This window comes from Morus notabilis, unplaced genomic scaffold (genome assembly GCF_000414095.1).
Source record: "Morus notabilis unplaced genomic scaffold, ASM41409v2 Scaffold1960, whole genome shotgun sequence".
NCBI lineage: Eukaryota > Viridiplantae > Streptophyta > Magnoliopsida > Rosales > Moraceae > Morus > Morus notabilis.
Window position 1 is genome coordinate 25282 of NW_010368052.1, and position 13544 is coordinate 38825.

A 13544-nucleotide genomic window follows, 5' to 3' on the forward strand; every position below is an offset into this window, starting at 1 on the left:
TTCTCCCTTTTATGTGCCTTCTTAATCTCATTAATGCATCTATTCATATTAGGACACACAGAAAGAATTTATATTTGAATGCTAAAAGTCTCGTACTATACTTGAGTCCTTGGTTATTAATGAACAACGGTTTAGCCAAATCGAAACTACAGTTCCAAGGAGGGAAACTTGTAAGCATAAGGATTATGCAAAACGTCCCAAGGAGGGAAAAAGTAATTTATAGAATGATTAAGATTAAGAAGCTAATTCACAGTACTCTTTAAGGTGTGCTCAGAACAGAAAGCGGAGTAGCATAAATTTTAATGGCTGTTTTAAGAGGGGCAACAAACAACAACATGCTGATTATACGTCTCTACTCTCAGCACTAGTAGGTCTGGTCTTTCACAGTAAGAGTAAGGCCAAGAAAACATCTCCCTCACACTGTATATGCTTGCTGAATTGTGTCGATATCGAGTCCCTTTAACCTCACGACTGATTCAACGTGACCCTTTAGCGTATGGAGTTCTCTCAACCTGCAAAAGAAGCAACGGAAGGTAAAAAGAGAGACTTGAAACATATAAACAATCAACTGACATCCTCCTCAATGGTTTGGCATGGAAAATGTAGAAAGAATAGGAAGGTTTCATGTACGTTCAGTTTCAAGCTTAAACAACTGGAAAATTGTCGAGATTGGGGCTCACCTTGCAATTTCGGCTCTTCTTTTTGCTTCTTCAGCCATCTGATTAAGTTCATTAAAATGTGTTCTTTCAGTAAACATCTTGGTATCGGGTGGTTGCAAACCGTGCAATGTTCTTTGCGCGTGCGCCCATTGAAGCTCACGTTGTTCCTTTCCGAAGTCCTTTTGCCTTGTGAAGGCAATCTATAAAACAAAAGAAATGCATCGTAAAATGGCTAAAAAGAACCCTGTTGGATGAAAGTGTTTATCATTAAATGATCAATGCAATTCATACCCTTTGCTCAATAACAAGATCCCAAGCTCGTCCACTCAAGGCATAGCGAATGAAGAACTTTATCAAATCAAGTGGGATGTAAAAGATGATGTTGTATAGCCAGACTACACCAGCCCAACCCCATCCAATCCCTTCAATTGCAGCAAAGCTCCAGTTTGCGTACACCGCGATTAAAGTGGCAATCTGTTCACATGAAAGTTCAAAAATTAACTTCGACTCAAACCAATAGAAATAAGGAAAACAATGTGAAAAGATCGGAAAAGTCTGCTCACCAGCTGAGCAACCACAAAAGCCATCAGTAGCAACAATCCGGGACGCTCAACGTATGACCAGCTTCGAGATCGGGTAACGAATATAAGAGCCTGACTAATAGTGCTCACTTGCAGATATATTGCTGAGGCAAGCTTCCGAAAGTCATCATGGGCCTCCTTCTGAAGAGTTGGTACCCCAAATGTGCGCTGCAAAATTAGCAGGCAAGAAATCAGCTAAAGTATTGAGAACGGAATCACCGCAGGACTGAAACAAATTGCATACTATTTTAGTGGTCTATACAGGCGAAAATATATAATATTTATATATCACATGAAGAGAAACAAAAAAAAAAATACCGAAACCAATATGGTTTTTAATAAATTTAGACACCCAAGGGAATTATTCATCTTCCAAAAATAAGGACAAGGATCACGATCTGAATAAGTAAACTTACAGGGAAGAAATTAGTTTTGTATGCTGCCCAAAAAAATATGACAGTAATCATTGCCATGTAACTACCGAGCACAACACCGGTTGTGAAAATCTCTGCCAGCTTCCAGCTATCTGGCAGTGGAGATGGTTTCACTCGATCCTTTGATATCGTCATGATAGTACCTGAAATGTCAATAAGTATGATTTGCTGAAAGAGTTCAAGAAGTAATAGCCAGCATAAAGTAATTCACACACTCCTAGATGGTTTTACTGGTTGCGCAAAAGATCTAACACGAGTATATTTGACAAAAACAGGAAAAGATTTTATTTAGATGAAACAAAAAAAGTCGGATGAGGCTTTAAATGTATCAGAAACCAGCAGAAAATAGAACAAATGAAACCAAGCTGCCATTGTTTCTAGTTATTCTGTATACACTATAAGTATCAGGAAAAATAATGAGAGAGAGAGAGCGAGAGATCATAAAGGTTAATGGAAGAACTAACCATCATTGAGAATGGCAATAATTAGCACCATAAAAGGAGGAAAGTCAAACTTCCATATCAAAGCCAGCAACATGAAACCAAGCTGCCACCATATGAGACAAGAATATCAGGGCTAGGAAAAATAGAATATCTGAGAGGAAATCTAAATGGCCATTTTTTGTCAATTACACCACAAGATCAGAGATACAAAAAATTGTTTCCGTAAGACACCAACCATGCTACAAAACAAAGAGCCACCAACTTACCACAATACGGATTGTAATGGAAACAGCATATATCTGCAAACAAGAAAATGGCACAACACGGTGAATGAAAAGTAAATATACCGAGAATATAATCAAATAATTATAAGACTACATAAGCACTAACCAAAAGCTAACCGTATAATTTTTCATCCTCTGGAAGATTGCTCGGCTCGTCAAAACAGCACTAATGATAACACTAAGGCCAGGTTCGGTAAGGACAATATCGGAAGCACTGCGAGCTGCATCAGTAGCATCAGCAACAGCTATTCCAATGTCGGCTTTTTTTAGGGCAGGAGCATCGTTAACTCCATCACCAGTCATTCCACATATATGTTTCCTAGCTTGCAACCGCTTTACAATCTCGTACTTGTGCTCTGGACCAACATAACACAAAGTGAGTCATCACATTCAAGAACATAAGATCATGTTTTGAAAATCAAAATCAAGAAAACATAGAATGAAATCGATATCAAAGAAATGTACCAGGGAAAACACCGGCAAAGCCATCAGCTTTCTCTATCAGGTCGTCAACCGGTAAAGCAGCTATAGACTCATCTTTGTCCTGCCCCAGTAAAGCAGATGAAGGATACATGTTGGTTCCCATTCCCAACCGACGTCCAGTTTCCTTTCCTATAGCCAGTTGATCACCTGATATAAACCACAACATTCAGCACCTTAAATAGCGGAGAGGCCAGTCTATAACACAATAAAAGCATATGATAAATTCCAACTTCTTCCAAAGAACAGATCATCAATTCATTCTCAGTTGTATTGACAGAAGCCCCCATAAGGATTTTTTCCCCAAATAGATAAATGTTACTACTCCGCCAGCGACGTTAAGAGTACCTGTAATCATTTTCACATTTACTCCCAGATTTAGAGCTCTTCTAATTGTTTCTGCACTGTCATGCCTAGGTGGGTCAAAGAGAGGCATGAGGCCAATAAATTGCCATGGACCACCAGGACTTTCTTTCCTTCCTTCTGGAACTTCCTGCATAAAATGGACATTAACAAAAATTTTATCTAATAAACTTCAACTAAAATAAGTACATCATTGAACTGCAAAAGAAAAGACGGGAAGCAGGACCCCACTTACCTGATAGGCAACGGCAAGAGACCGTAAACCTCTCTCTGCAAACTTATCGATCACAGCATGTACTCTACGCTCAATTTCAGACTTGTTGTGTGCAAGATTTAAAATCTAGTTCAAGAGGGAATGCAGACAGAACTAAGTACACAAGATATAAACATTTAGGGAGGAAATAAAAATTGGAAGGTAATAACGAAGTTACCTGTTCGGGTGCACCTTTGCTGACTCTGTGCATTTTACCGTCACGGTCAAGATAAGTCAATGCAGTTCTCTTATCAGTCGGATTGAAAGGAAGGAAGTGAATTTCTTGAATACCAGCACGTGCCTTTCGGAAACAATATTCGAGGGAGCAAGTCCATTAGCATGAATTAAGTTCAAGGGAAAATATATATCTACGGAACAATAAAGCTCTGATATTAATCTAAGCAATTCATTGATAATAGTGAACAACTACATAAAACTATCTCAACGTCTCCATAATCAAGTATTTACCTCCTTTGGATCAGCCAGCATTCCAACTATAGCCGTATCTATCGCGTCTTGATTTTCTGTTCTGGATGCTCGAGCTGCCATCAGAACAACAGTATCTGGATCGACTCCTTTTGCGAAAACCTATTAATCAAAATCAATTGCCCATATGAAATAGAATTTATAATATAGTTTTGGGAAAAAAATGAAAAGAATCACACAACCAGTAAGCCACAGCACCGATTAACCAACCTCGACAAGATTTTTGTCAACTGTAAGCTTGTTCAACGTCAAGGTTCCAGTCTTGTCACTGCAAAGCACGTCCATGCCCGCCATCTCTTCAATGGCTGTCATCCTCTTTGTGATAGCTCCCTACATTGATTGTTTGAAAATATCGTTATATATCCCGTAAACTACTCGAAACAACCTTTCATAGAAACATCCTTAAGGAAGCTAGCCAACCTGCTGAGACAACCTATGAGACCCAATAGCCATTGTCACCGACAGTACAGTAGGCATGGCAATGGGAATTCCACCAATGAGAAGCACAAGAAGGTTATCAATTCCAGGACGATACTCGCGATCCTGAATTGGATACATGACAACAATCTCTATTATCATCCCCACCGCGATTGAACATATGCAGAAATTTCCGATCGCAGTCAAGACCTATACACGGGGAAAAAATCATTTAGTAAATTCTAAATTCATCATTCATAAGTTCAGTCCAAACTCCAAAGATATGGTGCTATTAATTCCTTGCCTTTTGGAAATGACCAACTTGATTAGTGGTGTCAACAAGGTGAGCAGCCTTCCCAAAGAAGGTGTGAACACCAGTGGCAATAACCACTGCTTCTATTTCACCCTGCTTGCAAGTGGAACCAGAGTAAACACCGTCCCCCGGGCCCTTCGTCACAGGAAGGGACTCGCCTGTAAGTGCAGACTGCAAATCACAATGAAAGACTTGTGAGTTCAATTCTCAGTAACCAAACTATAAACCCTTGCCCCATTAGTAAACAAGCAACTTGAATCCTTAGCGGCAGACCAACCTGGTCAATTTTCAAAGGATCCCCCTCAAGAAGACGAGCATCGGCCGCAACAATATCTCCGAGCTTAATACTAATAATGTCTCCGGGCACAAGAACAGCAGCATCTTGTTCACTCCACCTTCCATCTCGAAGAACCTTTTGCCGGATAAGATAAAACAAAGGAATTCAAGTATATTTCAACATGTTAAAGTTAAAATTTGCTAAAAAAAGTGAAATTTTTCGAGAATAAATAGCCTAATCCAACAAGGGTACCTTGGCTTTAGGAGCAAGACGAGCCATGAGAGCTGCTGCAGCGTTACCAGCATTGTTTTCCTCAATGAAACTAATGGTTGAGTTGATAAAAAGAAGGGTAATAATACCCACAAAGTCTTGCCAATCCGGAGGCTTACCCTATAGAAAGTGTTTTATGGAACAAACTCAGATAAAATCAAAGACAAACAAAGTTGTAATATAACTTATAACACTAAATTTATGCCCAAAAAAAAAAAAAAAAAAAAAAAAAAAAAAAAAAAAAAAAAAAAAAAAAAGGTTTTTAATATTTAAAAAAAAAAAAAAAAAAAACAAGAAGAAGAAGAAGTGTTTTAAGTATTTACTCCTCCATTTGCAAGGGCAATGGCCATGATAGCAGCAGCTTCCATAACCCATGAGAGAGGGTTCCACATAAACCCCAAAAACTTCAAGAATTTGCTCTCCTGAATTACACCCAAAACACAATATTTTCAGGCAAAAATAACCCAAAAAAGAAGGGACTAGTTCTAAATTGCAACAAAGAATAATAATAATAAAGGTATAAACTTTAACCTTCTTCTCTTCAAGCTTGTTGTATCCAAAAATGGTTAGCCTTTGCTCAGCAGCCTCAGTGGTGAGACCCTCTTTGCTACATCTCAGATTCTCAAAGACCTCCTCAATGGGTATATTTTCCTGCATTCGCCGAAAAAAAAAATCAACAACACAGAAAGAGCAAAACCAACAAAAGGCTTCAAAAAGACTTCTCTTCTTTTTCAGATCTATTTACCAAATCCACAGTTTCCTTGAGAACAGCCTCCAATGCTTCCGGTTTCTCCCCCATCTCTTCTCTCTCGAAAACTCTCTCTCTCTAACTTAATCTCTCTTAAGAAGAAAAAACACTCAAAGATCAGAAGAGCCCATCAACCTACCACCAAGAATGATCGTTTGGAACCAAGAAAAATCAAGCAAAACCCAACTGGCAAGACTTGATTTTTATCACAAATTTTGGTTTAGAGAAGCCAAAATGAGGAGGACCAAGAAGCACCGAATCCTCGGGAGCCAACAAGATGATGAACCAGAAAAGAGCATTTTAGAGGAGCAGTGGCTCAAGTCCAGTAAAGTCGCAACCTTTATTATTATTTTTTTTTTTTACCAGATTATTATATTATCAAAATATCAAAAGAGCCCTTCAGACATATTTCCTCATTTCCTTATTTTTCTATCTAATTACTGCTTTACTTTATAAAATACTGCTAACTTTTTGTCTCTCGGACCAATTTCCTTTTGAGTTAAAAATTTAAAAGTAATCCTGTCGTTTTCCCATTTTCTTTTGGCCTTTTCCATATATTCCTCTCTCTCCTTTTTATTTTTTTAGACTTTTTTTTTCTTTTGGCTTAAAATAATATTGTATTGTAAGAAGACACCAATCACAACCAAATGAATCATCAACCGCACATCAGCACATGCACACACTCTGTCACGTTTTTTTCTTTTTGTACTTTTTTTATGGTCCTGTTTTCACCCCTTTTATAATTTGTCTTTTTTATATATTTATTTATTACATTTGTATAATATTAAAAAAATGATTGTTCAAGTAATGAAATGGCTGTACTCGCTTGCTTCCTGATAAGGGTTGCCCATTCTTTTTTTTTTTTTTTTTTTTTTTTTTTTTTAGGCTTATGGAAGTGTTGAAATTGGCAAGATCCATAAATTTTTCAGTTTTTTATTTGCTTAATTATTATGTGTTGCATTTCAGACAATTAAGATAGGGTACATAGATATTTGCATTTACGCCCTTTGAGTTTGCAGTTTCCCATATAAAGCCCTCTTGATGACACTTTTTCCTTTTAATTAATTATTATTTTCAGGTTTATACCTCGAAATCTTTTCAGGTTCTTCCCTTTGTTGTCTTCTGATTAGGTTTTTAGTGTCAAAAATATCTAACCTAAACGCTTACTACCTTATCCCTTTTTGCCTATTTTTTAGGGTGTCTGTTTGTCACCAAATAAGTCACCTAAACTTAAGAAATTTGGTACTTTTTACTTAAAGTGATTTAGGGTAGCTAGGAAAATTTGTTTACTTATTAATATCGGGATGCACGAATTTTGGATGTCTCCATTTTATTTAGGGAGAGAGGTTGCGAACTAAATTAAACAAATATTTTCAGATTGTGTATTTTCTATTATTTATATAATGCTACATTATACCAAACGTGAAGGGTATTTATTTTATCATAAAAATTTCCCATTTATACATCATAATTAGATCGTAAGGGTTTCCCAAAAAAAAAAAAAAAAAGGAAGAATGCAAATGGTACGTTTGGAATTCGTTTCAAAGTGATTTTATTTTTTGTATGAAAATGGAAATGAAAACGTTTATAATCACAGAAATTATTTTTAAAAATGTGTTTAGTAATTTTATCAAGATATTATTTTTAATATAAAAAATTTATTAATGTTTTTCTCTCTCTCTCTCTCTCTACTCAAGAGAGGAGAAAATGGAAACAAAAAATGAAAAATCATTTTTCTCTCATTTTATACTAAACTAAAAAATCGTATTCATTTCGGTTTTTTGTCTTTAATTGTGTCAAATGCCGTTTTTCTCCCGTTTTCATTTTTTTTCTTGAAAACGTAAAAATAAAAAATAAAAACAACTCTAAACACAGCCAAAATATCCCCGACCTTCAACTAAATAACTTAAAAGTATTCTTCATGAGCTCCTTTATTTCATTGATTTGAGTAGGAATTCAATTTTTTGAGAGCAATATTGTAGCAAAAAAATTTGAACTATCATTTACATTTGCGAAACAAATAAGCTACATGTTTTTTTAAACTATTCTAAAGCTCTTTTTTGTACACTTTTTTTTTTTTTTGTCAAACTAATAACGTGAAAAGAGGAAATGATATCAGTGATAGAGTTCCTGTGAAACTAACAGCCAAACTCTAGGTTTAGCCATTTTTCTTCAATTTTTCTTTTGTCGAGGTCCCCTGAGATTGTTTAAATTACAATATTTGATTTTTAAATACACTCATTTTCAAACATAGAACCACAAATAAACTAAAACAAAAATATACTACCTTATAAGTTCATGAGTTTTACTTTAAAACTTTAAGTGAATTAAACTTGATTAGAGACTTAGTTCAATAGGATGAGGAAAAGGGCGAAAAAAAAAAAAGGATACAAGTACATCACTAAAAGAGGTAAAATAACGAGATCAAATTTTTAAAGAAAAAAGAAAAAAATAATTGCTTTTTAATTTTAACATAAACCTTTTAGTTTAGTTAATGTTCCTAAAAAAATTACTAACGACGTGTTTGGTTTAAATAAATGGAAAAAAAAAAAAGAAAATGTTAACAGTCATTTGACATTGCTTTAAATATTCACATCCACACTAAAGTACATGCATCAATTTCCATTATTTTTCACAGAATTCTTATCGAAATGATTTTAATGGGACAATTTTACAGATTGGGAACTAGTTGTGAGATCTTTAAATGTCACGAACAAAATAGAATTCACCCGGAGAAAAATTGGGATTAAGACAAAAGAAAAAATATTATTGATAGAAATTTTGAAAAAGGAGGATAATATTCTATTTTCCTTTTCTTTTCTTTTTTTTGGCTATGAAAAAAGGCCAACTTTACCTTTGATTCAACTTTGGGCATCAGCAAAGTCATGAAAGTCAGTGACGATTCTGCTTTCCCAGATCCAGTCCTTTGCGTCACCGTTGTGTCTTTTTATTTCGTTTTGCATTAATTGTTATTTTTTTAATTTATTTTGCATTTATATAACAATAATTCAAACCATACGTACGAGTGACTCTTTGCTATACCTTGAATTGAATACGTATAAATCTCTCCATAATATTTTATACATATTTAATTTAATCACGGAATATAATCATTAAGAAGAAGTCCAAGATCGTTTGTGTTATTATTTAGCATAAACAATGAACATGACGTATTTAGTTGAACATTAGTCTAAGATGAAATTTCTTTCTATTATGTTGGTGTCCCCTTAAGACAATTTTGGCATTACATCACAGGAAAATTACACAAATAATTAATATAGTATTGTTTTACTTGAAATGAATAATTGAATAGCTTAGAAGAGAATGGCTCGCCCCTCTCATCACCCACACACACTGTGGTTATGGTTCATCCAAATAAACGATCAATTTATGTAATATGTAGAAGTGAACAATATAACATAATAATTATTAACATTATATTAAATATGTTACGTCTCGTCAACGTTAATATTATATTTAATAACGGTCATATTACGTTTTTTTTCACTTTTATACATGTATCACATTAAATGTGTCATCCATTCTAATGGACTATAAATATATATATATATATATATATATATGATAGGGACTTAGTCTCAAGTCTAAACCTCAACTGTACCTCTGCCTATATAGACTCATATTATGTGCAATCCATTATTTTAATTTATTTCTCAAAATGGCTCAATTATCTAAGATGAGATTTCTTTCTATTATGTTGGTGTCCCCTTAAGACAATTTTGGCATTACATCACAGGAAAATTACACAAATAATTAATATAGTATTGCTTTACTTGAAATGAATAATTGAATAGCTTAGAAGAGAATGGCTCGCCCCTCTCATCACCCACACACACTGTGGTTATGGTTCATCCAAATAAACGATCAATTTATGTAATATGTAGAAGTGAACAATATAACATAATAATTATTAACATTATATTAAATATGTTACGTCTCGTCAACGTTAATATTATATTTAATAACGGTCATATTACGTTTTTTTCACTTTTATACATGTATCACATTAAATGTGTCATCCATTCTAATGGACTATAAATATATATATATATATATATGATAGGGACTTAGTCTCAAGTCTAAACCTCAACTGTACCTCTGCCTATATAGACTCATATTATGTGCAATCCATTATTTTAATTTATTTCTCAAAATGGCTCAATTATTGATGGATTTTAAGTGGTTCACATGTGACATATATGTCATTCTATAATTGTTCCTTTTTCTTTTGCCGCCCCCAAAATGGCTACTCACAAGGCTGGTGTTTGTTTACTCGAAAATCAAATGAGGAACCAATAGCCTCAATAATGGGGAGTCTTAATAGCACTTGTTTAATGGAGTGAATACAACATATTACTCTTTTTCAACCCTTTTCTATTATTATTATTATTATTATTATTATTATTACTATTATATAATATATAAATATATATGTTGAGAAAACTTGTCGTCACGTCTTGTTGACTTATAATTACGTGTTAGCTTCCCGTGGGGCGCCCGCCTATTAACAACTTATACGGGTCTTCGCTGTCTAAGATATGTCAATTTTTTATGCATATTATTCTCAAAACAAAAAGGATCAAATATTTTTGTGCTGCTCATGCACACCAAACATGTGTATCACTAGTTTTTATATAAAGTGAGATGGTGTGGTTCAAGCCAATAACGTAACGGTGAATTTAATATGTGGTTCTATCATAAGATATAGAGTTCAATTCACCATTTAAATTGAATATATAATGTGTTAAATCATACTATTGGGTTAATATTATTACTCTAAGGTAACAAAGTTTATATAGACACGATATTAATGCTCTTAATAACCCCTTGAAGCTATTAACCCATAACAACGTGTCACTTGATACTTTTAATTTTTTTCATGTTTAAGTGATGTTGAACAATATTATCATTTTGCTTAGCACTATTACTAAGAAAAAATATTAATACACGCAATTTTAATGCTATTATAAGCCGTGAAGTTATTAACTACTACAATTCGATAACTTTTAATAATTGTCATATCATATCTAAGTAATATTAGTATCACTACGCATGCCCTTGTCTCTTTAGCAATTTTTCTCCATTTAAACCTATGATACGGAAAAATCAGCCTCCTCTATTCCAATGCTAGGTTGGGTAGAACTTTATTTTTTCTTACCGTTGAAATTGGTATCACAATTTTCCTAACCAACTAAATATTATTTCTTTAGGAGTTTCTCCGGTATAATCATAAAAAATGAACTATCGATAGTTTATTTTCAATTGTCTAATCATTATTAGAAACTGTTTGTTCTATATACTTTTTAATCTGATGTAATCTTGATCAGATTTAACAGTCATAAATTGTCACTACTGGTAGGACTATGCTATCAGATAAAATTCCTATTTCTTTATTAATAAATGAAAGGAAAAAAAAAAGTATTTGGCATTAAGTCATGAAGAGACTGCACTTGGAATTGATATATTTCAACAAGAAAACATTCAGATTTTGTGTGATTTTGAAGTAACTATAACTCATTGAAATGGAAATTATGTAGCAAGTCGTGTGAGTGTTATAAACATATAACATGTATCCACATTCTTTTCTTTAGAACATTCCAGCACTGTTTATTAGGCGAATATTCAACATAATCTGCCATTATATACCTAATTGGTATTTCTTTTTCCACAAAATAGTTAAGTTGGCACGTAGTCAAGTAAGATTAAAAATTTATAGTCAAGCAGTACTATACAACAAAGAAATAGAAGATTAAGGCCAAATATTTATTTTTTGTATAATATATGTGGTAGGTTTGATAAGACATGGTTTTAAATTGTCAAATAATATGAGAATCATTATATCAAATTGAAAGAAAAAAGTGTGGCAGTCCTTTTGCTTTTTTTTTTTTAACTTTGAAAAAAAAAAAGAGAGCAGTTTAATGGGAGTTTCTCTTGCATGACTGGAAAAATAAACTGTAGTAATTTTTTATTTTTCAACCATCAAATCGGTCTCAGAAAATATTTATTATGCATACTTTATTTAATATGACGTGATTTTAACTAGATTTAACAATTAGAAACTGTTAATACCGATAGATTGACCTATCTCTTCAATTTAATAAAACTTGATAAAAATCTCAAAGTTTATAACTGAGACTATCGGTAGTATTTTTTTTTTGTCCTTGTTCTTATTACTCTATTAAAAAAATCTCCCAACTTCCAAAAGTTACAATGATCTCGGTTGATCATTTTGTCAAAACTGAAATGATAAAATAACAAAGACATAATTACTAAACGAAAAACGATCGTAAAATCTTTTCGTCAAAGCACTTTCGACCTAAAAGTTTTCTAATATTTATTTGATTTTGCGTGTATGATTGTCGAATTTTTTTTGAAAGGTGAATTTCAACTATGCTTCAAGGATCCTCGCTCCTTTTACCTTTTGATAATAGGGAAGGTCAAGGCACGTTTTGCTTTATTCGAAGCTAACCAAAGATATATATATATATATATATATATATATATATACATATACATGTGTGTGTGTGTGTGTGTATATATATATATATATATATAGGGGAGTTGGTGACTTCATATCGTTGGAAGAAGCGTATATTGCAAGTTCGATTTCTTCAATATTCCAAATTTCCAATGATATGCACTTTATTGGACAAACTAAACCAAATTTCAGCACCAATTTTGTTTCCCCTTTGAAGGAAAGGTGCTTTGTAGCTTTTAGGTCAGCACCAGATTATACCAAAGAAGTATCTCTCTAAATAGCATGTGTATGTGAATAAGGCATCCACGTTGTTGGATGGATTTGTTTTTATTTATTATTTATTTTATGATTTGCGCAGCCAACTTAGTAGATATCAGGTTAGCTTTTACGTAGCACTAGTATTTTATGAGTGTATTGTTCTTTATACATACATATATATATATATATATTGTTTTCTTTTGTATCATTATCACGTCAGCAATTATTATTATAAGTTATTATTGTAATTCTAACGGTCAAAATAGATGCCATGATGTGTAAGTGACCTAAAAAAAGAAACGAGAAAAACCTATAAATGTTACTCACAAACTCCATGACTATTGCCTAAGAAATGTAAACACTTTCTCAGATTGTAACCTAAGAAACTAAAAATAATAAGAATAATAATCAATATAAATATATATATATATATATATATAGAAAGTTGGTATAGTCTAATCAAGATTATACCAAGGCTAATGTTTAAATTTTCTGCTGTGACAGTTTTAGTTCCTGCCTTCAATAGTTCATTTGAAGGAATACAGGCTCTTCATAATGGAGAGCAGTGCTATCACCGGTGAGATAAACCAAACTACCAAGTACCAACTACAGTATGATGTGTTTTTGCAAAGTTAGATAAGCTAAACCAACACCGTCAAAGAAGGGATCCTACAAGGAATATAATGCATGTTGTTTTGGAGTATAACTTGAGTGTAGTTTTTAAGTTGAATTTGAGTTATAATTTGAGTTGAAGTTGTAACTTGAATAAAATTGAGTAA

The 13544-nt window shown here is 33.3% G+C and overlaps 1 protein-coding gene across 1 annotated transcript; it reads right to left on the reverse strand.

Moving 5' to 3' along the window:
* Positions 1 to 202: 202 nt before the first annotated feature.
* Positions 203 to 6355, reverse strand: LOC21393391 (ATPase 11, plasma membrane-type). The gene is made up of 21 exons (XM_024176196.1): positions 6006 to 6355; positions 5792 to 5911; positions 5584 to 5682; positions 5243 to 5380; positions 4991 to 5125; positions 4705 to 4884; positions 4404 to 4610; positions 4194 to 4313; positions 3966 to 4085; positions 3676 to 3798; positions 3480 to 3584; positions 3230 to 3374; positions 2867 to 3031; positions 2519 to 2757; positions 2384 to 2416; positions 2139 to 2220; positions 1657 to 1817; positions 1223 to 1408; positions 951 to 1133; positions 681 to 859; positions 203 to 512 (listed from the first exon to the last, which is right to left on the reverse strand). Exons 1-21 carry the CDS (start codon positions 6057 to 6059, stop codon positions 416 to 418), a joined length of 2871 nt encoding a protein of 956 aa, XP_024031964.1. The 5' UTR covers positions 6060 to 6355; the 3' UTR covers positions 203 to 415.
* Positions 6356 to 13544: the final 7189 nt, after the last annotated feature.